Source organism: Dreissena polymorpha, chromosome 10 (assembly GCF_020536995.1).
Source record: "Dreissena polymorpha isolate Duluth1 chromosome 10, UMN_Dpol_1.0, whole genome shotgun sequence".
In the NCBI taxonomy this organism is placed as follows: Eukaryota; Metazoa; Mollusca; class Bivalvia; order Myida; family Dreissenidae; genus Dreissena; species Dreissena polymorpha.
In genome coordinates this window covers 32,584,358-32,610,749 of record NC_068364.1, presented here as the reverse complement: position 1 = coordinate 32,610,749, position 26,392 = coordinate 32,584,358, and the positions used below count along the sequence as shown (strand labels likewise).

At 35.1% G+C, this 26,392-nt stretch overlaps 2 protein-coding genes across 3 annotated transcripts in view; one reads left to right on the top strand and one right to left on the bottom strand.

Moving 5' to 3' along the window:
- LOC127849021 (uncharacterized) overlaps positions 1–26,392 on the bottom strand; it is a 330,113-nt gene that overhangs the window by 68,634 nt on the left and 235,087 nt on the right. The window lies entirely within an intron of this gene.
- Positions 1–26,392, top strand: part of LOC127847190 (uncharacterized) — a 233,394-nt gene that overhangs the window by 5,226 nt on the left and 201,776 nt on the right. For both annotated transcript variants that reach the window (XM_052378912.1, XM_052378913.1), the window contains exons 5-10: positions 1,193–1,287; positions 3,415–3,570; positions 5,895–5,976; positions 7,039–7,095; positions 8,688–8,771; positions 23,017–23,069. In XM_052378912.1, coding sequence (XP_052234872.1) covers positions 1,193–1,287; positions 3,415–3,570; positions 5,895–5,976; positions 7,039–7,095; positions 8,688–8,771; positions 23,017–23,069 — 527 coding nt within the window. The remainder of the gene's footprint in view (positions 1–1,192; positions 1,288–3,414; positions 3,571–5,894; positions 5,977–7,038; positions 7,096–8,687; positions 8,772–23,016; positions 23,070–26,392) is intronic.

Sequence of the window (26,392 nt, the reverse complement as noted above, 5' to 3'; positions counted from 1 at the left end):
GAAAATTCTTAAGTTAAATTTGAAATGTAAAAACAAAACAAGAGACGCTTAGTATTTCTTTTTAAGAAATTCCTTTAAAAGTTAAAGGAAGGTAACTGAATTTTAAGTATATGAGAAAAAATACACAGATTAAAGAAATTTATTAAGTTTATGAAGCTACCAGAATTTAACTTAAGTGAAATCTAATGTTTTAAGAAAAAATGGCAGAGATAAGAAAAATTATTGCGCAATATTTCAACTAAAGTTATTTGTTAACTTAAGGAGCTACTGGAATACAGCCCCTGGCCCCATTACACCATGATGGAGCCCCAAGGCCATTCCGGGAATGTTTATGTGAAATACTTAACCTTCCTCTGAGTTGGAAAGAATTAACTCCTGTGTAAAATTAGACAGTTGCTTTACAGCATTTTGATGTAATGAAATTTTTTAATTGCATCAGTATTTTTGTAATCTGGTTTAAAACTAATATGAGAAATATCTTACATAGTCAATTATCGAAAGCTGTTGTTTTCATTTGGCCAAACTTAAACAATTGTGTTACATTTATGAGCAATACTTTTTTAGCAAATTATCTTATATACATTTTAGGTATGAACTTGTCCAAACTGTAACAATTTTATAACAATTTTTAGCTTATTATATATAAACAATTACACTTGTCCAAACTTTTACAATTTTATGACAGTTACATGCAATGTTTTTCAAGCAAAGTATCTTTAATTAAATTTTTCATTTGTCCAAATTAGTTTTCTATTTAATAACAAGTATTTGCAATATTTTAAGAGCAAATTATCTTATATTTAGTTTCAACAAATTATCTTATATTTATATTTTCATTAGTCCAAACTTTTACAATTTATAAAATGTCTATATGCAATATTTTTTATGGAAACAACTTTGTATTAATTTAACTCTTTACCACTTAGATACATACTGTCCCGCATTTCTAGTCCCTTAAGACGTTAATTTTAATTAAATACCTTTCTTACTAAATTCAATTTTTTTAAGGCTTCATTTCCAGCCGTAAGATACTGATGAGCAGCAAAAGCATAAAACCTGAACAGACTGCGAGTTACTCATAGGCGAGTTGCAAAAGCCATTTTCACTTTGCTTCATTTGGAGAAAAGGGTTATTAAAATTTGAGAAAATTATTTTGTATTTTAATGTTTATATGACAATACATTGCCGACAGGTGTTTACGTGCCATTATACAAAAGGGGCCACCCAGGGTGTGAAAGTTTGGCTGCTTGAATCCAAGGAGAAGTCGGAGGTCTGCACAGCTTCCAAGTTTGTATACACAATTAAACCCTTTACCACTTAGATACATATTTTACCATGTTTGCAGTCTCTCAGAAAGTTAAATTTAATAAAGGACCCTTCTTACTAGATTAAAGTTTTAAAGGCTTCATTTCTAATCCTTAGTTACTAGTGAGCAGCAAACAGCATTAAACCTGAACATACTGCGAGTAACTGGCAGGCTGTTCTGGTTTTATGCTGTTTGCACATAGCAATTTTCATTTTGCTTCTGAGGGGAAGAGGGTTAAAGTACTTGAGACTCGTTCCAGGAAAATGTGACTTAATGCAGTATGCATAGGCTCATTAGGGAAGACTCTTTGATTTGAACGGATTGTCGTTTAAAAGGAAAAGATCATACAAGTGAAAAGTTAGTGTCTTCCCTGATAAGCATCTGTGGACTGCACAGGCTAATCTGGGATGATACTGCACACATCTGCACAGGCTAATCTGGGATGATACTGCACACATCTGCACAGGCTAATCGGGGATGGTACTGCACACATCTGCACAGGCTAATCTGGGATGGTACTACACACATCTGCACAGGCTAATCTGGGATGGTACTACACACATCTGCACAGGCTAATCTGGGATGGCACTACACACATGCATTAAGCCCTTTTTTCCCAGAGCAAGACTTAGTGGACTGCACAGGCTAATCTGGGATGATACTACACACATGCATTAAGCCCTTTTTCCCAGAGCAAGACTTAGTGGACTGCACAGGCTAATCTGGGATGGTACTACACACATCTGCACAGGCTAATCTGGGATGGTACTACACACATCTGCACAGGCTAATCTGGGATGATAATACACACATCTGCACAGGCTAATCTGAGATGATACTACACACATCTGCACAGGCTAATCTGGGATGGTACTACACACATCTGCACAGGCTAATCTGGGATGGCACTACACACATGCATTAAGCCCTTTTTTCCCAGAGCAAGACTTAGTGGACTGCACAGGCTAATCTGGGATGATACTACACACATGCATTAAGCCCTTTTTCCCAGAGCAAGACTTAGTGGACTGCACAGGCTAATCTGGGATGGTACTACACACATCTGCACAGGCTAATCTGGGATGGTACTACACACATCTGCACAGGCTAATCTGGGATGATAATACACACATCTGCACAGGCTAATCTGAGATGATACTACACACATCTGCACAGGCTAATCTGGGATGATACTACACACATATGCACAGGCTAATCTGGGATGATACTACACACATCTGCACAGGCTAATCTGGGATGATACTACACACATCTGCACAGGCTAATCTGGGATGGTACTACACATCTGCACAGGCTAATCTGAGATGGTACTACACACAACTTCACAGGCTAATCTGGGATGGTACTACACACATCTGCACAGGCTAATCTGGGATGGTACTACACACATCTGCACAGGCTAATCTGGGATGATGCTACACACATCTGCACAGGCTAATCTGGGATGATACTACACACATCTGCACAGGCTAATCTGGGATGGCACTACACACATCTGCACAGGCTAATCTGGGATGGTACTACACACATCTGCACAGGCTAATCTGGGATGGCACTACACACATCTGCACAGGCTAATCTGGGATGATACTACACACATCTGCACAGGCTAATCTGGGATGGTACTACACACATCTGCACAGGCTAATCTGGGATGGCACTACACACATCTGCACAGGCTAATCTGGGATGGCACTACACACATCTGCACAGGCTAATCTGGGATGGTACTACACACATCTGCACAGGCTAATCTGGGATGGTACTACACACATCTGCACAGGCTAATCTGGGATGATACTACACACATGCATTAAGCCCTTTATTCCCAGAGCAAGACTTATTGTCTTTTAATTTTTATTTTATTACTGTATATCCCACAAATCCAAGTACAAGGATTATATACTGGATGTACCATTTTGAGAATGGGGCCGATTTTTAAGTATTTACTAGCAAAACAACAACACAAATCTCCCTATTTTATTCAAAACACAGTGATTTTTCTCAATCCAAAGGGATCTGGCCCATTACCAAAATGGTGGAAAAAAACTTGCCATATCTATAATGCAAAGATGATTCCATTGCAGTTTCGAGACTGATCATGTTCTCACTGCCATGACGTACGTGTCAAAGCACCGCGTGTACTTGACGTACGGCGCCGATCTGGTCCTGAGATTGTTCACGGACTTTAACGGAGGCTTTAAGGAGTTAGAGAACATACCAACACTGGCGACGACCCTGTGGTAAGAACTGTGTTCATATATATATATATTCATGAGCCATGCGCTATGAAAAGCAGGTTTAATGCATGTGCATAAAGTGTCGTCCCAGATTAGCTTGGAAAGTCTGTACAGGCTAATCAAGGACGACACTTTCCACCTAAACTTGATTTTCGGTAAGGAGAGACTTCCTTGAAACTAAAAATACCATTAAAGCGGAAAGTGTCGTCCCTGATTAGCCTGTGCAGACTGCACAGGCTAATCTGGGACGACATTTTACGCATACGAATTAGCCCAGTTTTACCAGAACAAGACACATATATATACGCCACGCTCTGGAAAAGGCAGCTGAATGCAAGTGTAGTCCGCACAGGCTTATCGGGGATGTCACTTCCTCTTTTATTGAACTTTTCATTTAAGGAACTCTTTTGAATGAAAATCCAATTTTAGGTTGCACAGGCTAATCTGGGATGACACTACGCACATACATTTAGTCCTTTTTTCCCAGAGCCAGGCTCATATAGAAGCAGCAGTTAATAATTAAAAATACCACACTGTTTTGCTTTTTCACTTTTTGGGTATATGAACTGAACCCGTGAAATTTGTCAAATTTAGCTTCAGTTTAACTTTCATTCGGAAAAAGAATTATTACTTGATTTTTAACATTTGAATAATTGTTGATAAATCTTCCATCAAACAGAAAATCTAAATAATAAATTTATGAAATAAATGAACAACCTCTGAAGTCTTTATTTCTATACTTATCAGCTCAATTAACAATCAAATATCTAAAAGTCAAACCGTCATCTAGGAATTTTGGGACTGGATATGGGAAAAAAGGATATTGCTTTGCCATAAGGAATATGATCAAATAACAGCTATTAAATAAGCCAAAAAAGCTCTCAACTGCTAATTAACTTCATATGACATTAACAGGTTAACATTAACAGAGTGAAACAATGCTGATGAAACAGTGAATAAATTATCTCTTATTTACAATGAAGCACATTGCTTATTGAGAAGATTTTCTTTGTATGTTGTAAAATATTTCACAAATGTAGAGCACTTGTCAACCCTCAAATATACCATAATTATGTCTGTGACCTAGTAACCCTTTCCCGCTCAGAAGTAGAGGTGAAAATTGCTAATGCAACCAGCATAAAACCAGAACAGCCTGTGAATAACTTACTGTCTGTTCCAGTTTTATGCTGTTTGCTGCTCATCTACGAAGGAAATGAAGGTTTTAAAATTAAGTGGTAAAGGTTAAAAAACCAATAAACCCTCAAAATCAATGAATATTTGGTACAATATTTCGAAAAATATAGTTAACACAAAATCAATGTACTTTAAAGCAATAGCCAACATTTCAACGCTAAATGTTGTCTGAAAACATAGATTTAACAAGATACAAAATGCTCTTCTTTTTTTGGCGGGACAATAATAGTCAACACATATTCATTTACCAAGTGAGCGTTTGTGTGTCGTATAAAAATATATTGTTGCGGGAAATAAGCATTTAATATATATTGTGCCACAAAAAATTAAAAGCGAGCATTTTGTATCTCATTAAATCTATGTTACCATACCACATCTATCGTTGAAATTTTGCCAATTGCTATAAGGAACACTGATTTGTTAATGGGTAAACTTTATTTTCCAAAATACTTTTGACATATTCTTTGATTTTGAGTATTAATGTGATATTAAACATTGTTATTTCCCCATCTTGACCATCTCAACATGTAGGCACTGAAACATCCCATTATTTATTTAAACTGGAATAAAAAGAAAAAGTTGTAAGTCTCTGAAACATAAAGGTTTAGCTTTGGAAAAACCAGGCTCAATGCATGTATGTAGAGTTTTGTCCCTTATTAGCCTGTGTGGACTGCACAGGCTTATCTGGAATGACACTTTTCACGCATGCAGTTAGCTCAGTTTCCCATTAGCACCACTCATATGAAACATAGGACAGTGTGTTTTTGTTACCATTTTGGGAATGGGGCCGATTCCCAATAGATTGGTTAAATTCGCGACGTTTTAACAAAAATTGGGAAATTTGTTTAGTTGTTAACCTAAAAATTTCTTGAACATGAAGAATAAAAGTATTTTTTCTTTTAGTATTATATTTAATAAGGTTGAATTTATATAGCTGGATGGGAGACAAACAAAATGCCGAGATCTTAAAAAAAAATCATTATTTTTTGTGGAAACCTTCAATTGGAAGGTTTTAGGTCCCATTTGTGAAAACTATATACTTTTTCCCATTGGAAATGGGGCGAAATACCGAACCCAATTTTGAAAGAAAAAAAATGTAGGGTAAGAATATCTGTTGGTTTCTGCTTATACAGCCTGGTGTACAACAAAGAGGAAGATGAAGTCTACGCTGGTGGCATCGGCTTCGTTGATGAGTGGAAAGTTCAGGGTGCAGAGGTAAGTACTAGCAGGATAGGTTGGCGCTAAGAAATCTGACTTAGTAGCCAAAATGCTTGTTATTTAGCAAGTTAGCTCAGAAAGTGTCAAAATCGGCCATATTTTATAATAATTGACACACGTATTATAAGCTATTTTGATAATTAAGTAGCCACTTTTGAGATTTAAGTAGGCATAATGGCTATTTTTGCTGTGAGTAGTGCTAACATTTCGCCGTGCCTTTGTGAATATGGTGTCCGCCTTGCGACCGGGAGGTCATGGGTTCGATCCCCACTGTGGGAGCGTTTTTTAGATTTCCCCCATAGACACCAAGTAAAGTTCTAGTTCCAGGAAATGGACTTGAAGGTGTTTCAAATAAGCCTAAGGCTTTCTATGCTATCTCGCGAAAATAAATAGGTTTAAACTTACACTAATTTTCCAATTTTAGTCGAAATGCCACAATTTCTCTCAATCAAAAGGGACCTGGCCCTATTCTCAGAATGGTGGAAAAAAACTGTTTTGTAAATATCACCTCTAGACTCAGTGCATGTTAAATAAATCTTAGAGGAACAAAGTAATAGTTGAGTGAGGCTCTTGGAAAGATGGTCATAAAGTGAATAAAAAACAGTAGAAACAGAAAGTGTCGCTCCTGGTAATCCTGTGTTGACTGCACATGCTAATCTGGGATGACACTTTACTCACATGCTTTAAGACAATTTTCCCAGAACGAGGCTTATAATTAGTCTTAAAAGTCTCTCATAAAACCGGGTTCAAATCTGAAGTAGTTTTTAGTGTGTTTTTATAAAGGTGTATCATAATGATTATTACGTAGAATCAATATATGGGGTAATATGAAATGTTTGTATACTATAATATTCGTATATTGTAATTAAGAGCAGTATACGGTGTAGTTATTGGGATATTATGGATATTTTTTATAGCAAAATGATTTTTTTGCAAATTGGATGTCAAAACAGGGTTGTATCGATGTATAACATGCGTAAATTTTCAAAATGAAAAGTTGAGGTATAAAAACTGCTGGTAATACGTGGTAAATTACAGTAACCATTCTTTCTGTTTTAGCATGCAGCATTCATCGTACCGGGACGAAAATTCTATGCAGAACTGACAAGAAATGATGTAAGCTTTAATTGTCACCAAGTGCAAATAATATTATCACCCATTTAAAAACTCCTTGTTTTAGAACAAAATTTATTGTGAATATGATTCTACCACGGCACGTGACTTGTTTTCTATATACAAAGAAGAAAAACTACTGTTGGTTATTACCCCGATATACCAACGGTTGTTTAAAGTGACGTCACTTTGATTGTCCGCGCACACTTTATGACTGAAGACGACGTCATTTGATTGTAATTGTTGTGGTGACGTCACGTTTTCGCGGAAAAATGGAGGACGTTCGGTTAATATAATTCTCATTTATAACCTTTAAATCGCGGATAACTTATTAATGAAAACGTGTTCGAATCGAAATAATCCACGGGTAACCGTTGATTATTGCGGTAATAACCAACGGTTTGTTGTTCCGATGCTTGTTATCAAACCACTCGGGCTATGCCCTCGTGGTTTAATTCCTACGCATTGGAACTCCATACTGTTGGTTATTACCGCAATAACCAACGGTTACCCGTGGATTATTTCTTAATTAACAAATTATTTTTCGTAATTACCAAAATACTCAATGCTTAAAACAGGGAAATTATTGATATTTTTGTTTCATATACAGTTTCTAATTATTGCATTTTAAACTTTATCCATATAACCCCCCCCACACACACACACACACTTTAGATGAAAGGAAAAGGTAGATAGCAAAATTGTAGTGATGGTCTTCTTTCTTATTCCACCATTCTGACAATCAGGAAAAAAAAGAAAATCAGGAAAGAAAAGAACACAATCCTTTGCAATTTAATATATTTTTGCATATGTTTGAAGTCAAATGAAAATACTATGCTTAAAGCCTTAACCCTTTCCCTCTTAGAAGCACAGTAAAAATGGCTATGTGCAAACAACATAACACCAGAACAGCCTGAGAGTAACTAGCAGTCTGTTCAGGTTTTATGCTGTTTGCTGCTCATCAGTAACTAAGGTTTAGAGATAGAGCCTTTAAAAATTGAATCTAGCAAGACAGGTCTTAAACTAAATATAACTTTCTAAGGGTCTACAACTGTGTGAAAACACTATGCTCTACAGCCTCTATTACAAGTGTTCAACTAAGAAATTCTTTGGATTTTATATTGATTATAAAATGACCTTATGGATTATATTCTCAAAGTTTAATTATTTCGGAAATTTTAATTAAAGTTGTACACAAGGGAAAATTTCAGATAAAGTTTTCTTTAAGAAATCCAGTGTAAATATTACTCACCGTAGTAATATTTACAGTTTTAAAACATATAAATGTTGAAATATCTAAAAAATATCATAGTCAGACACTTAACCCTTTTATACCACTTAGATATGTATTTTGATGCATCTGTAGTCCCTTAGAAAGTTAAATTTAATTAAAGACCTTTCTTACGAGATTCAAATTATAAAGGCTCCATTGCCAACCCTTAGATACTGATGAGCAACAAACAGCATAAAACCTGAACAGATTGTGAGTTACTCGCAGGCTGTTCTGGTTTTATGCTGGTTGCAAAAGCCATTTTCATTTGCTTCTTGTGAGGGAATGGGTTAAACCCTATAATGATTGTCTTTCCATATTGCAGTGGGTGTGGGACGTACAGATTGTGCGCCAGAACAATCATCTCTTACTTCAACACAGCAACGGCCTTTGTGTTCTAAACCTCAAGGTAAAATATATGTTCACAATGGTAACAATTTGTGTTCTAAACCTCAAGGTAAACTATCTGTTCACAATGGTAACAATTTGTGTTCTAAACCTCAAGGTAAACTATCTGTTCACAATGGTAACAATTTGTGTTCTAAACCTCAAGGTAACATATCTGTTCACAATGGTAACACTTTGCGTTCTAAACCTCAAGGTAAAACATCTGTCCACACAGCAGCAATGGTATCAATTTGTGTTCTAAACCTCAAGGTAAAATATCTGTTTACATATCAGCAATGGTATCAATTTGTGTTCTAAACCTCAAGGTAAAATATCTGTTTACACAGCAGCAATTGTAACAATGTTTGTTCTAAGCCGCAAGGTAAAATATCTGTCTTATTGCAGCAATGGTAACAATTTGTGTTCTAAACCTCAGTGTAAAATATCTGTTCCCATAGCAGTTATAGTAACAATTTGTGTTCTAAACCTCAAGGTAAAATATTACTTCACATAGCAGCAATGGTATAAATTTGTGTTCCAGACCTCAAGGTAAACTAGAAATAAATAAAATAGAGATAGAAATGGAAGGTTTGAGGAAAATCAGGAACCAAGACCCACTCACTTTATTTTGGATTCCCCGCTATAACAGAGCATGCCATTTTCGATTTATAGTGTATTTAAATATTGAACTAGTGGTGAAAAAACTTGCATTAATTAGTAAATTCCAAACATAAACATATCATGTTTGGATACTTCAACATCAAAACTCTTTATATGTAGACTTTTCATCTCAATTTCTTAACATTAAAAAAATCAAAGAATCAATTGTGAAATTTAGGATTTAGAAAAAAATGTACGTTTACATTTGGAATATGACACCAACACAGTTATAAAATCGTCTAAACAAGTCGTTGGGATTTGTTATAATCAACTGTGTTCTGGGAAAACTGGGTCTAATGCATGTGCGTAAAGTGTTGTCCAGGGGACCGTTTCAATAAGCTCTCGTAAGTATGTTACGACTCGTAAACCAGTTGCGATTATCGCAACTTACCATTTTGCGTTTCAATAAACTTTCGTAATTTACGATATCGTAGAATTCACTCGTAAGTTTACGAGACATAAGTAGCAGTCGTAATGACGTCAAAACAAAAATGGACGCCGCGTATGCTGTGCGTAGACGCCGAGTGAGAAGCTTTTGTCTCCATGTTTTTTATCGACGACATAACAGAGGAAGTAAAATTGTTGTTTTTTATTCCTTGATTACTTTCTGGAAAATATTTTACGTTGGGATCAATAAGTCAGTTACTGCCCTTTGTTTATATTTTGATACGGATCAAAAATAAATTGCAATTTACGTCAAACCCTATGTGTTAAGTATGTGTGTGATTCAATTATATTGTTTAACAACAGTTTAATTATATGCGCTTTCTGCCGCTCTTATCACTTCTGCAATAAATTATTAATTTGGCTGTAAGCTTTTATCTCCATTGCATGTGATTTCGGATATTTTTTTGTTCGGATAAATACCCTATGGTGCATTGTTTTTTTATTGGTTAAGGTTTGTTATCAACGCTATTCAACTCGTAACAATCTATTCCTTTTCTTTGTCTTATGTTTTTTTTAATATTCTGTTATAATGATACATGTATTGCTAAATGATGTAAAATGTTCCCGGTTAGGCAACTGTTATATGTATCAAACCTACAACCACAAAACACTAAAGTGATGATAATCATGATATAACAACTGAGTTATCAGAATATCTTGTTCTTAAACACACATACACTACCGTAACATATTAAAGTATTTTTATGCCCTCGGTAGGGTGGCATATAGTGATCTCACTGCCAGTCCGTCCGTCCGTCTGTCTGTCCTTCTGAAATTCTGTCACACTTGCGTTTAGGTTTCGAAAATTGGTCATAACTTTTGCAATATTGATCATAGCAACTTCATATTTGGCATGCATGTGTATCTCATGGACCTGCACATTTTGATCGGTGAAAGCTAAAGGTAAAGGTCATCCTTCTGTTATAATGATACATGTATTGCTAAATGATGTAAAATGTGCCCGGTTAGGCAACTGTTATATGTATCAAACCTACAACCACAAAACACTAAAGTGATGATAATCATGATATAAGAAAAAAAAATCAAAGCGGCACAGTAGAGGCATTGTGTTTCTGACAAACACATCTTTTGTTTTGTTTTCAAACCTTAGATGTCTTTTTAATACCGGTATTATTTACTTCAGGTACTCATCACTGACATCAGTTAAAGACTCTTGGCCAAAGGAAACGTCTATTCCAAGCTGGCAGATCTTCATGGAATCAGCAGATCATCTGTCTTACGTATTTGACATGCCTTCATGCATTCAATCAACAAACATATGATTGGTAAATGTCTTTCTTTCTATAATCAATTACTCAATCATGATTTTAAATTGTTGTAGAAAAAATGTTATTTGTTTAAATAAATCATGTCTTACAATCTTTTATAGATACTGGGTCATATAATTAAAGTTACAATTATTTTTCATTTTACAGGGATCGTATAATTATAATTTATTTACTTTTCACTTTTTTTTATTCCCACATTTGTTTTGTTTTTTTCTTTGATATCATAATATGTCAAATAAAAATCAATAGATGATGAAAACTTGAACACAGTTAATAAATGAAAATTTAAACACAATTAATCAAACGTATATAAATGCTTTATAATCAAGTACTGGTAATTTTAAACGCACGATAGTCATTCTTTACATAGGTTTCCAGTCCCAGTCCATGTACAACAATGAACAAGCATGAAGGTTGGATTCTGCTACAAGTCCTGGGAGCAGTGGATGGGACATTCATACCCATAATACTAAATACGTTATATGACATGCATGTTGAAAACAGCAGAAACTCTTGAAGAATAGAAAAATGTGTGTTTTTGTTATTTACACTTAAATGTAAAAAATATATGTAATTTTACATCTTACATTTTCAACAGATATTAAAATAATCCTTCACATATGAAGTCAGAATGTTTATTAAAAAAAATATATTTAAATAATATTTAAATGTGTGATTGTTGTTAACACTACAAATATTTACTGTTGTTGTTAATAAAGTTGTTGATACTGTTTTTAATGGATGTTGTGTTAATGAATCTTTAACAGAAGAAGCTTCTTGAATAATGTCACTTCAGTTTATTACTTCACAAACTTTTTACAACATGTAATAAACTTTTAATGATTAAATTGGATGCAATATTGGAATACACAGAAGAAGCACTTACTTATTTCTTAATTATTCTAGGAACACACTGTTATGTGAAGTTGGAATAAGACATCAAATTGGGAATAAACTGTGTTTTTGAACACTGCATTACATGCAGTTTTACCTGTTATTATTTAAAAAATATACATCAGAAAAATAGACACTTGCCAGGGATGGAAACTAACGTTTTAAAATTGGTTGCCCACACGGGCAACTATCTTTAGTATTTTGGTTGCCCAGGTAAAGACTAACGAGCCCAGTACGATGTACATGTAGGGTCGTGTGTATATAAGAATTTCTTTAAATAAAATAAAAGATAAGTAAACAACAACATTGTTTAATTAACAAACTTTATGTGTATTATGTCGTAATATAAGTCTGAGTTAAATCATTTTATTGGCTTTGATAAATGAATTTTATTAAACTAATTATTAACTCACAGTCGCCAATTTCATTAAATGTTTAAATGCCGTTAGTCCAAATAATTAGACGTAATCTGTCTATGTAAATCAACCTCATATTTGTACGAGTAAAATGCACTGAATTGTTTCAAGCTTAAAAAGCAAGTTGCCCAGCCGGACTACTAACTTTCGATTTAGAGTTGCCCAGGCCAAAATGTACTGGCACTGGGCTCACGGGCAACCACTAATTTCCATCCCTGCTTGCATATATAATTGTATCATTTCAATTGATATCACTTCAAGACTGGGTGTTTAATTTGATTTTTTTTTAAATCCTAAAAAAATTGAAACCATGTTGATGTGTGCATGAACAAAGTTTAAAAATACAATGAAAATGATAAAACAACATCACTGTTAATAAAAAAAACATAACAAAAGTGCTACTATTAAAAACAAAAAGTATACACAGCATTTTTCAAAAATACATTCAGAGCATGAAATGATTTTGAATATGCATTGTCTATTTTACTTATAATTTGGTTTAATAAATAAACATTAAAGGTAAAACAGCACATTATACATTGTTGAAAAGATGTTATATTCCATCTTCACATAGTGTTTTTAATTTAACATTACAATAGCTTTATTATGAAATAATAGCAATACAAAATGCATTGTTTCTACCATAAGTAAACCATATAAGGACTACTGCTCATTAATAGGCATTGGTATGTATATGACAATGTTATTTAATGTACATTCAATACACTTGTTTGTACCCTTTTTTAAAAGTGCATTTAAATACCGGTAAATTAAATGCACTTATGGTCACTTATTTTCTGATGAAGTGCATTTATCAAAATGAGAAGTAAACTGTTAATACACAAACATGAATGCATGCAGGAAAAATGCAGAAAATAAAATTTCGTTCAGTCTTTTTTTTCTGCATCAAGTGTATTTTGATGATCAGTAAACACAGACAAATATGGGGCCAATACCGCTACATTTAATTTGTCAATACCTTTTTGTGTTGGAGTTTAAAAGGCAATGCAGTTATTGTAATTAAGGGACAGTTTCTGAGTTAGTTGGATGCACATGCAGATACACCAGGTTTTACAAAGGGGACAGAAGCAATAAAATGAGTAACACATATTGTAACTGTTATAAATATGTAACTATAACAGAATCTTCAATGATTATACTTAATAAAAAAGGTTGTGCTAGAATATTGCATATTGTGTCTGTCTAGCTACTTGTATCAAAAGGTCCCACTTTGATCCCCACTGGCAATGAGTGGTGTGTAGAAATACCGAATCCCCATAATTATCGAAATCCCCATTAATATTAATTATTTATCAAAATACTGCGGATATTAAGATAGAATATTGAAAAATACACTGAATTCACTGATGAAACTTTGTTTTTCTCCAAGTTTGGTTGTGAAAAACAAAAATATAAACATTATTATTGGGATTATGACAGGTTTGGCATTACCCGGGTTTTATAGTATTGACCAGCCCGGGCGGGTAATACTGGGAATACCCGTGTTTTACTGGGCAATAGTGGGCAATACTGGGTAATAAAGATATTGCAATATTGTATAACTTATACGATAATAATGAGTTTGTACATATTTAAAGGGGCCTTTTCACAGATTTTGGCATTTTTCAACTTATTAATTAAATGCTTTATATCGATAAATGTAAGCATTGGATCGTAAAAGCTCCAGTAAAAAATCAAGAATAAAATTAAATAAAGGAAAAAAACATTGCCCGGACCAGGTTTCGAACTTGTGACCCCTGGAGTCCTGCCAGAATCCTGAAGTAAAAACGCTCTAGCCTACTGAGCTATTCCGCCGAGTATACTTCCTTGACGTATTTTATACGTTATATAAGCAATCTTCGTAGTTTCACAAAATTTAACGACAAAAACAGAACTCTCCAAATTATTCAATCGTTTCGCGTTGCAACGCTTTATAATTTTTAGGTTTTAAAATCGTCAAAAGATGCATATAATGGCTATATAAGACCATGGTAAATGTTCAATATTACGGTTTCCTCACAAATATCATAACTAAAACGAAAATTTGCGAATCTGAAACAACTTTTTTCAATTTTGTCAATTTACCAAAGCGTGAAAAGATCCCTTTAAAGAACAGATCTATTAACAACTTTTAACTGTTAGTTACATTGTCAACTTCTAATTCATGTGAAAACATATTCATAATTCCTTCTCATTTTTATGAAAATGGAAATTCATTTTCTTTGTCTGTTTGGATGGGCATTACTTAGGTATAAAAGATATTACACAATTATACAACAGCACAACTTGCTTAATGATAATAATGATTAAGTACATAACAGAAAATAACTATTAATTTTAGCAATTGTATTCTATTATTTACACTGTTAACTTCTACTTCATGTGGATGCATATTAATAATTACTTTTTTTTCTGCAAAAAAAGTGCAATTCATTTTGTGTTTGTTTTGGATGGTTTGGATGGGCTTTACTGGGTAATAAAGATATATCACAATTATATAACTTATATAATTATTAGTCTCTATAAAAACATATCCATCAATTATTAATAATTAGAAACTATTTGTTACATTTTAACCAACTACATTATGTGGAAAGTTTGGAATCTTAATAATAACTTTCTTATTTTTTCATAAATGAAATTCTTTTTGGACAATAATGGGTATAACTTGGTATCTGTGTTTTATATGATTTACATTTTATAAACTCGCTTACATTATTTTTTCTAAAAATATGATATGTTACAAAATGGTATTTATGAAGGAAAAGGGAAATGGGTAGAGACATGATTGATTATACATGTAATATATCTTTTTGTTCTCATTCAAATAATTTAGTTGATCTCATGTTGCATTAAGACTCATGCCCCAATTTAGTGTTTTAAATTATTGACACAGTTTTGTGTCATCATTTATGACAGTTCACACAGTATTCTTGCAGTGTAAATTTATTTTGTGTTGACTCTTTCGCTCAATTAAAAGGGCGCGAAAATTAAGCATCATAGAAAGCGTGGGTGTATTGAGTGTTGTAACAAGCACACAACACGTGAGGGGATTGGCGAATGTTCGGAGGCAATATTTCATCAAATCTATAAATATTCACTTATGCCGAAATTTATTTGATACAAAAGAAAAATGGCAAGGTTTGTGTTCAAGAAATTATTGAGAGCTTTTATCGTAAATATTTACCAGAAAGTGCTTTAAAAATGTTATAAACGGGATTATCGAGTAATGAATATAAACTTGAAAAGTAGCAAGTATGCAGTAATAGATTCGGGTTGAAACGGATGTTTTGGGGAATTAATCGTTCGAGTTGGGATTTTACTATCTCTGCGGGAAAGACTTAACACTTAGGAAGGGGGCTTATTCCGCCTGTCTGAAAACTCGAAGGGGGTTTGTTTTGCTTTGGAAGGGTGTTTCTTCCATGTATGCAAAATGTGAAAGGGGGTTTCTTACGGTATGCCGTTTTTAGGAAAGGGAGTTTCTTCCAAAGGGGGTTTATTCCGGTAATCAGTTTGTACAACAAGCAATAACACTGGGCCACTTAGATAAACATTGGACCTATTAGGGCCAGACAAAGGCCCTCTAACTGTTTATTAGGGGCCATACAAGATACACAGATAAGTGCCAATTAGGGCCCTCCCATAAACTGTGAAAACATTCTTTGATTGTTACAGTAAGTGGCAGATTCCTGTTAATTGTGTTTCAATATAACGAAAGTATTTCTTCAATGATCCCTCATCAAAAATGACTTTAAAGTTTAATGACTGTTATTGTAATTCTTTTGTAATCTGCAAAAACATGAAACCTAGAGATCCTATTTGGGGATTTTATGATAAAATCACAGAAGGAAATAAGGCTAAAACCATATACTCGGCGGAATAGCCGAGAGGGCTAATGCGTTTTTACTTCAGACTAACTCCAGGACTCCGGGGGTCACTTGTTCGAGCCCTGGTACTGGCTACTTTTCTTATCAGACTCGATGTCATCTCTTGAGTCTATAAAAACAGAAATAGCAGATCTAGGCCTGATATTTTAGCTAGCATTTTGGAACTTCATCAACAGTGCCAAGATAAATCTTTAAAGGTCACATTAGTATGGTGTCCAGCACATGTCAGCATCAGTGGGAATGAGCATGCCGACAGGGGGGCCAAGGAGGGCCTCTTGAGGGGGGCAGTAGATGCTGGGGAACCCCTGGCACCTACTGAGATCTACTCCCTGACAAAGAAATTTGTAATGGGTGAGTGGAATAGCCAGACCGACAATTTGTCTTCCCGTCTACATACTTTTACCAGACCCGCGAAAACCCTCAGGCCGCCTGACAGATACTCAGCAAGCATTGTGCTTGACAGAGCCATCACGCGCCTGAGGATGGGAACCAGCCTATTATCCGGTGGCGCGGGAAAGTATGTCCTCGGTATAGACCCCGCATGTCCTAGGTGCCAGGAACCCCTCACTGCGCCCCACATGCTGCTGCACTGTCCTAACCATATGACGCAGAGGGACCACCTCGAAGCTGCATTGCACTCCCATGGACTAGTTTTAAACCTTTCCAACGTGCTAGACCCCAGGGAGCAGCTAGGGGCCCGGTCTTCTCTGCCCTCGCCAAATATCTTCTGGATTGTCAGATAACTGACAAAATCTAGGTCATTTGGGGAGGGAGAGCAGCCAACACCCACCCAATTATACAGTCTTGTGACTGTTTTTCCTTTAAACTGTGTAATCTTTGCACAAAACTGATGTAATCTAGTAATTGTGTTGGATTTGTGTCTCCTTTACACAACTTTTATTTTAGTTTTTAATGGGTTTATTGTTCTACCCCGCCCTTTCTAAATCAGGCCAATTGCATTGACCTGGTCTTCTTTATTTTAATTCATTTTTTATGAGAGTATGACGTTAGTCCACCATTTACATTTATCAGTATTATTGGCGACTTTGTTGATACTGCTAATTTTCGATCATAGCAAATTTTGTACCTTGTAGTACATTAAATCTTGTTATAGCTGCTATTTTGTGTAGCAAATTTCCTTATTTTTGTGTAAAACTGCTATCTTATATAGCAAATTGCCTTAATTTTTTCTCAATACTGCTATTCCTACACCATAGCAAACTTTTTACTCTGTATTACACTAATTCATGTTAAAATTGCTATTCTATATAGCAAATTTCCTTGTTTTTATGTTAAATTGCTATTTTATATAGCAAATTGCCTCGGTTTTTCTGTTTAATTGCCATTTTACATACCATACAAGGTACTTTAGTACTATTTCCTCCATTGTTATCACCAATATATAAATAATATTGGTTGGATTAGAGCTTTTTGGGTTTGTTTTACTGCATCTAGGTAATATTTGGTCTTTTTACCATTTTACATTATACCTTTTTATAATTCTCCTTCAATTGTATACAAATAATTTTCCATTTACCGTACACTCCCTCTGGTCCTGGGGAAACAACCATTGTAGACTCTATCCCCACAATTACCTCCCTTAGTTCAACTGAGTGACATCACCCCTGCTAGCTCTTTTTCCCCCACTCACACCGGCCTACACTTCCAAAATCTCTTCTTCTTTCAACCCTCCAGGGTGGCAACTTGTATTTTAAATATATAAACGCATAATTATAGTACTGTACATATTGTAAATAATGTACTTTTTGTACAAATTTAGCTGTTTTTGTCTCATTTTTAACTGTAAAGCACATTGTTTTACCCTTTATTTTTATGTGGCCCTATAAAGGTGACCGTTTGGAGACACGTAAGACATTACCCTTAACATATAAGTTTTTTTTACTAAACTCACTTTTAAATATTGTTTTAACGCCACTCTGGGGGGACTTCTCTTCTCCATAGCCCAATCCTCTTTAAGTTCCATACAGACAGGGTCTTATGTTGGAGCATTACGGCTATATTTCCTGTCTGCAAGTGTTTAACATTGAGCCACATACATAAATTTATACACATTATACTTTTAATAACTCAATACTCAATTGCAACATTAATATATATTTGAGAGTTATACTCCCTATGCGTTATTATACATTCCCTCTTTCTTTTCTTGTTTTCCATATAATTGCATGTCTACATGCAAATTCACTTTACATTTGAGAGCTATTAAATCAGGCTCTAGCATTCCTACTAATTAATGTTCGTAGATAAGCATATTTTCCCATCGATTAGATCTTGTTGTATGACATTTCGTTTAAACCTTAAATATACACCTAATTCTGGTACTTTACTATGTATGTAAATATATAGCGGCAATGTTAAACCAATTTGTGATCTGGACAATCCTTAAATATTATTATTTTGTTTTTGTTTTTCAAACATATTACACATCTGTGTATTCACTTACTTTTCTATAGGCATCATACTAAAAATAATCCTATTTGGATTTAAACATTTAAAACACAGATCACAAAGTTTAAAGACTCCCAACAACCCATTGCAGTAAATACTGAACAAAGGGTCTAGTAATGATGATACCGCATGTAATAGTATGTGTTTTTACCATCAATACTTATAAAAATTTGGCTATTCTCCTCCTTCTCTCTCTTTTCAATACAAACAACACACATATATAATAATAATAATAATAACAATAGTAACAATAATAATAATAATAATATTAATATAACTTCATCATAATAGTTTAAATAACATATACCAATTATATTAAATACAAACAGATTCAAGTAGCAATATTCCTTCTTGTTTCATATGCTTTATTTACATGGCAAAAGTGCAAAAGAGCAGACGCAATTATTATGATTGGTTATCTCTGTCAGGTTCGTGCAAGAGCAGACGCCATTTCAAGGTCGTTCTTTGTGCGAAATTTTTATCTCAAAACGGATTGACCTACTTGCTTTTGCGCGGACGTAACAGAGATAACCAATCAGAGCCATGCTTTTAAATACAGTCAACCAATAAAAACACTGCTTTCTTACAGCTTTAGGCTAGACATTGATTAGTAATTTTATTAAGTACTGCATTTTTAACGCTTCTTGAATAAATATAGATATTTTTAAACCAATAGATTTTTATTAAGGCACCGCACCAACACTGCAAAGTTTTCTATTTATATCAATGGTACAGCCTAGTAAAATCGAGTTAATTCTGGACTTATAACTCCGAAATTGCTCATTTTCAATAGGGTTTGACTCATCATTCAGATAAAGACACTGTGCAAGTTGGGAAATGATTGGATAAAAACAGTGGACTTTATTGCGTAAACAAGCCTTATTTCACAATTTTCTCAAATTCAAGGGGAGATAATTCTGGAGTTTTTACTCTGATGTAACCCATTTTCAATAGGGTTCGAGTCCTCATTAATAAAAGTCACTGAACAAATTTGAAAAGATTTGGATGAAAACTGTGGACTTTATCGCGTAAAAAAAAAGTCTAACGCACGCACAAACAAAAATGAAAATTCAGTTTTTTTATGTGATAAAGTCCATAATTTTCATCCACTTTTTGGCAAACTTGCACAGTGTCTTTGTATCAATAAGGACTCTAACCCTTTTTTAAAAGAGCAATATCGAAGCAATAAGTCCAGAATGACTTCCCCTTGTTAATGAGGAAATTTTTTTAATCCCGCTTGTTATGCTCCCCCAAAATTTATTTTTGAGAGCATACAGTCGCCGCTTCGTCTGTCCGTCAGTCCACTTTTTGTCCGGGTTATTTCTCAGCAACTAATGACCGGAATTCAATGAAACTTTATGGGAAGCTTCACTACCAAGAGGAGATGTGCATATTATCAGCGGGTTCTGGTCGGATGATTTTTCACAGAGTTATGGCCCTTTGAAATTTATTTTCTATAAAAAAATTCTTGTCCTCCCAACTACTGTGCTCTCAAGACGTTTCTTTTATCTGAATATATAGTGCAATATTGTGACAAAAAAAACCTTTGGGGAGCATCACCCGTCTCCGACGGTTTCTTGTTTACGCAATTAATTCCTCAGTTTTCATCCAATTATTTCCAAATTTGCACAGTATCTTTATATCATTATGGACTTGAACCCTATTGAATATGAGCAGTATCGGAGAAATAAGTACACAAGAATCTTCCCTTGAATTTGAGAAAATTCTCCTTGTTTGCGCGATTAAGTACACAGTTTCCATCTTATTCTTTCCAAACTTGCACAGTGTTTATAGCAGTAGAGCGATTCAGGCCCTCATGGGCCTCTTGTTTAACTCAATTTGGTAATTTAAGGAATGCCATAAATAATATAATAAAAATCAACTAAGGTTACTATATTATTTATACAAATGGAATTCAAAAGGTACCTGAACATAACAACAAACAATTACTGAATTTCTGATCAAAGTTCATTCATTTTTGCGTTGATTAAGAAAGAGTTCATGAAAATCGCTGCACACTTGATGAAGTAATGGCTGTTCAAAGCGATGCACACGGTTTTCAGGTCATTTAGAGTTGAATACATTGAAAATGATAGTAGAAATCGGACAGGTCTATGAATAATTACAATAATACCCCAAAGATTTATAACCGCTGGAAAGACTGCCTTCTTTTCTTCATAGGATGGCATATAAACCGGTACATTTTTGTATGGAAAATAACCAGTCTAAAAAATACGTCTGGTGTTCGTAAGAATTGCGTTTCGTGATGCAAGTTTTTTTTACAGGAATTACGTTATTAAATTTGTATTTGCGTTTTTGTACGCTTTGTTTTGAATTTTATTACGTTTTCGGTTATTTTACTTGCGTAATAATGCAAATACGCTTGTTATCGATAGCCCTGGTTGTCCCAGATTAGTATATACAGTCCACACAGACTGCACAGGCTAATCTGGGGAAATATATTACAAACATGTGCGTAAAGGACTGTCCCAGATTAGCCTGTGCAGTCCACACAGACTGCACAGGCTTATCTGGGGAAATAAATAACGAACAATCATTAAGCTCAGTTTACCCAGAACAAGGCTCAAGTAATCACTACAGTCAATCTTATGGATGCGACCTTTTGTCTTATGCGACCACTTTGAAATCCCTCCGAGCTTTTTCACTATATTTTGATATACGCCACCAGCGACTGCTGATTTTCGTGTATTTTGAAATAAAACTCATTTTAAGTAAAATATTGTTTTATGTATTGTGCTTCTATTCATTTTATTACAAAAGTTGAAATCACTGTGGACAAAAGAGATTATCCTTCATATAGATTAAAATTGAGACTAAGCATTTTCCAGAATGGCCTTTTTTATTTAATGACCATTTTATTAAGAGACCACTTTTGGTTACTCCCTGAATGGTTTCTTAATAAAAGATAGACTGTACTTTGATAAGCTGTTACTCAGTGTTCTCCGGAAGCACCGGCAGACGTTGATTTCACCGGTTACATACAATCAAGATGCCAGCTACTTTTCCCCAAATATCAATTGAAATGGCGCAAATACACCAGTTTTTATGCTCCCCAAAATTTACTTTGGGGGGAGCATATAGTCGCCGCTTCGTCTGTCCGTGCGTGTGTGTGTGCCTCTGTCCGTCCGTGCACAATTTTCGTCTGGGGTATTTCTCAGCAACTAATGACTGGAATTCAATGAAACTTTATGGGAAGCTTCACTACCAAGAGGAGATGTGCATATTATCAGCGGGTTCTGGTCAGATGATTTTTCAAAGCGTTATGGCCCTTTGAATTTTTCCATTAACTGTACATATAGTGCAATTCTTGTCCAGGCTATTTCTCAGCAACTAATGACCGAAATTCAATGAAACTTTATGGGAAGCTTCACTACCAAAAGGAGATGTGCATATTATCAGCCGGTTTTGGTCGGATGATTTTTCACAGAGTTATGGCCCTTAGAAATTTTCCATTAACTGTACATATAGTGCAATTCTTGTCCGGGCTTTTTCTCAGCAATTATTGACTGGAATTAAATGAAACTTTCTGGGAAGCTTCACTACCAAGAGGAGATGTGCATATTATCAGCCGGTTTTGGTCGGATGATTTTTCACAGAGTTATGGCCCTTTGAAATTTTCTATTAACTGTACATATAGTGCAATTCTTGTCTGGGCTATTTCTCAGCAACTAATGACCGCAATTCAATGAAACTTTATGGGAAGCTTCACTACCAAGAGGAGATGTGCATATTATCAGCTGGTTCTGGTCGGATGATTTTTCACAGAGTTATGGCCCTTTGAAATTTTCTATAAACTGTACATATAGTGCAATTCTTGTCCGGGCTATTTCTCCCCAACTACTGACTGGAATTCAATGAAGCTTTATGGGAAGCTTAACTACCTTGAGGAGATGCGCATGTTATTTGTGGGTTCTGGTTAGATGATTTATTTTGAGAATTATGGCGCTTTGATATTTTTAAGTTGATAACCATCCATCGTATTATTTTGTCCAAAGTTATGCCCCTCAAGACATTTTCTTTTATATGAATATACAGTGCAATATATTGACAAAAAAACAACTTTGGGGAGCATAACCCTTCTCCGACGGTTTCTTGTATATCTTAGTCGCCGGCTACTTTGAAAAGATAGGCTGCGCCATATTTTCTGGAGAACGCTGGTTACAGTTTCTGAATGCTTGTTTCAGACTCGAAGAGTAATTGAACGGATTCCAAGCAGCCATGATGGTTCATTAAAGTGGTGAGTATATAGAGGATATATGCGCCACTTGCTAAAATATCATTTTCTATGATCACTCATGAATCAAAATCGATATTCCACTAAATCCAACAAATTTTCTTTTTATTTTATGCTTACAAATGATTTTTTTTGTATTTTTGCCATTCTGGACAACATTATTCCCCTTTTGGCGCCTGGCATTGTTATTACATGGATGTTCAATGCAGAGTAATTGCCCTAGGTAACATTGGGGGGTCACAATAGGGAAACCGAAGATATCTAAAAATAGTTCCAGTCAAACAATGAAAATTATCGATAATTTTTACTGTTATTAGCTCATCTATTTTTTGAAAAAAAATTATGAGCTATTGTCATCACCTTGGCGTCGGCGTCGGCGTCGGCGTCGGCGTCTGCGTCGGCGTCGGCGTCGGCGTCCGGTTAAGTTTTGCGTTTAGGTCCACTTTTCTCAGAAAGTATCAATGCTATTGCATTCAAACTTGGTACACTTACTTACTATCATTAGGGGACTGGGCAGGCAAAGTTAGATAACTCTGGCATGCATTTTGACTGAATTATGTGCCCTTTTTATACTTAGAAAATTGAAAATTTTGGTTAAGTTTTGCGTTTAGGTCCACTTTTTTCAGAAAGTATCAATGCTATTGCATTCAAACTTGGTACACTTACTTACTATCATGAGGGGACTGGGCACGCAAAGTTAGATAACTCTGGCGTGCATTTTGACAGAATTATGTGCCCTTTTTATACTTAGAAAATTGAAAATTTTGGTTAAGTTTTGTGTTAAGGTCCATTTTATTCCTTAAGTATCAAAGCTATTGCTTTCATACTTGCAACATTTACTAACTACCGTAAGGGGACTGTGCAGGCAAAGTTATGTAACTCTGACTGGCATTTGGACGGAATTATGGGCCCTTTATACTTAGAAAATTGAAAGTTTGGTTAAGTTTTGTGTTTTGGTCCACTTTACCCCTAAAGTATCATAGATATTGCTATCATACTTGGAACACTCGCAAACTATCATAAGGGTACAGTAAAAGGACAGGGTGCATAACTCTGGATTTCATTTTTACGGAATTATGGCCCTTTTTTGACTTAGTAACTTTGAATATATGGTTAAATTTTGTGTTTCGATCCACTTTACTTCTTAAGTATCAAGGCTATTGCTTTCAAACTTCAAATACTTTCATGCTATCATGAGGTTACTGTACCTGGCAAGTTGAATTTTACCTTGACCTTTGAATGACCTTGACTCTCAAGGTCAAATTATTAAATTTCTCTAAAATTGCCATAACTTCTTTATTTATGATTAGATTTGATTGATACTTTGACAAAACTACTCTTACCTGACATACCACAATAGACTCCACCCAAACCATCGCCCGTGCCAACCCCCCCCCCCCCCCCCCTATTTTTTTTTTTTTTTTTTTTTTTTTTTTTTTTTTTTTAAGATCATCTCACAAATGACCACCACACCCTCACACTATACCCCCCCCCACCCCCACCCTCCCCAATTTTTTTTTAAAACGGTTAAAAACAAAACTATTTATTTTGATTATTTTATGTTTGAAATACCGTCCAACCATCGCACCCAAGAATCCCCCCCCCACCCCCCCTCCCCCACACCCAAATCCCCCCCCCCCTATTTTTTTTTTTTTTTTTTTTTTTTAAGATCATCTCACAAATTACCACCACACCCTCACACTATACCCCCCCCCCCCCCACCTCACCCCCCCCCCATTTTTTTTTATGAAACGGTTAAAAAACACAAATATAATTTTATTATTTTATGTTTGAAATACCGTCCAACCATCGCACCCAAGAATCCCCCCCCCACCCCCCCCCCCCCCCCACCCCCCCCCCCACCACCGATTTTTTTTTCCCTTTTTTTCGCATTTTTGGAAGAAAATGTAATAAATGTCCACACCCCCACACAATGCACCGCTCTTCACTCCAGCCCTCCCTCCTTTGTGATTGAAAATGAGAGTCCCTTCACCTTTAAAAAGAAAATAGATGAGCGGTCTGCACCCGCAAGGCGGTGCTCTTGTTTTTCACTGTTTCAAACAGTGAAATATCAGTTTTAATTCAATGATATTTCTCTATAAACCATCCAAAAGCATAAAATAAACCTTTATTATTAACCCTTTAGCTCTCTGTTACACCTTTTGACCCATTTGTAGTCCCGTAAATAATATAATTAAATTCAAGACATTTCTTACTAGATTTAACTTAAATGCGTCATTTCCAACTCTAAGATACTGATGAGCAGCAAACTGCATACAATCTGAACAGACTGCGAGTAACTCATTTTGCTTCTAAGGTGGAAAGGGTTAAAGCGACGTACTCACATATTTTGGTATTTTTTAATAAGTCTCATTAAACAAATTGACTAACAATACTGTAATATTGGGATAGTTTGAAATAATTATCATAGAAGAAAATGGATAAAATTGAATAAATGAGGCTGCCGTGGGGTTCAAACTCTGAACCAATAGAAGCAAAAGCGTATTTTTTACCACTACACCATCAGTGTTTTTTATGCCCCCGAAGAAGGGCATATTGTAATCAGACCGTCCGTCTGTGTGTCTTTCCTTCATACTTTGCATTTAGGTTTCGCATTTAGGTTTCGAAAAATGCTCATAACTTCTATGTCCCTTCACATAGCAACTTGATATTTGGCATGCAAGTGTATCTCATGGAGCTGCACATTTTGAGTGTTGAAAGGTCAAGTGAATCCTTCAAGTTCAAAGGTCAAAAATATGTATCATAGCATTCTGACAAACACATCTCTTGTTTTTTTTTCAAATTTGGGTCCAGTTGGGGGACCCATTTACAATGGAAAAAAGTATATATTTTTCCAATATGGGACTTTTAAATCCCAATTGAAGGTTTCCAAAAGAGAGTTCTTTTTAATAAGTCTAAACATGTAAACTATCTCCAAGTCCAGCCCTATAAGTTGAACTTAGAAAATGTCCAATTGAAATCACTTTTTTTTTATCAATTTCAAAGTATTTGTAAGTGTAAAATCAACAACATTAATTTCCCAATATTAATCAAAAGAACTCAATATTTCCCAATTCAAAACGTCTTGGCACCATTCCCTAAATGGTGAAAAAACACTGATTAGAAGCAAAGGGGTATGGTATGCCACTACACCATACAGGCTTTTGAATATGAAACGGTCTGTCCATAAGGCATGTTTATCTAAATTAGTATTGAACAATGTTACAAGGTCTTTATTTCTTATCCCCAGCAAAAGACGGAGTGATATAGAATTAGCGTTGTCCGTCAGTCTGTCCATCCATCTCTCCGTCCGTCCGTCTGTCTGT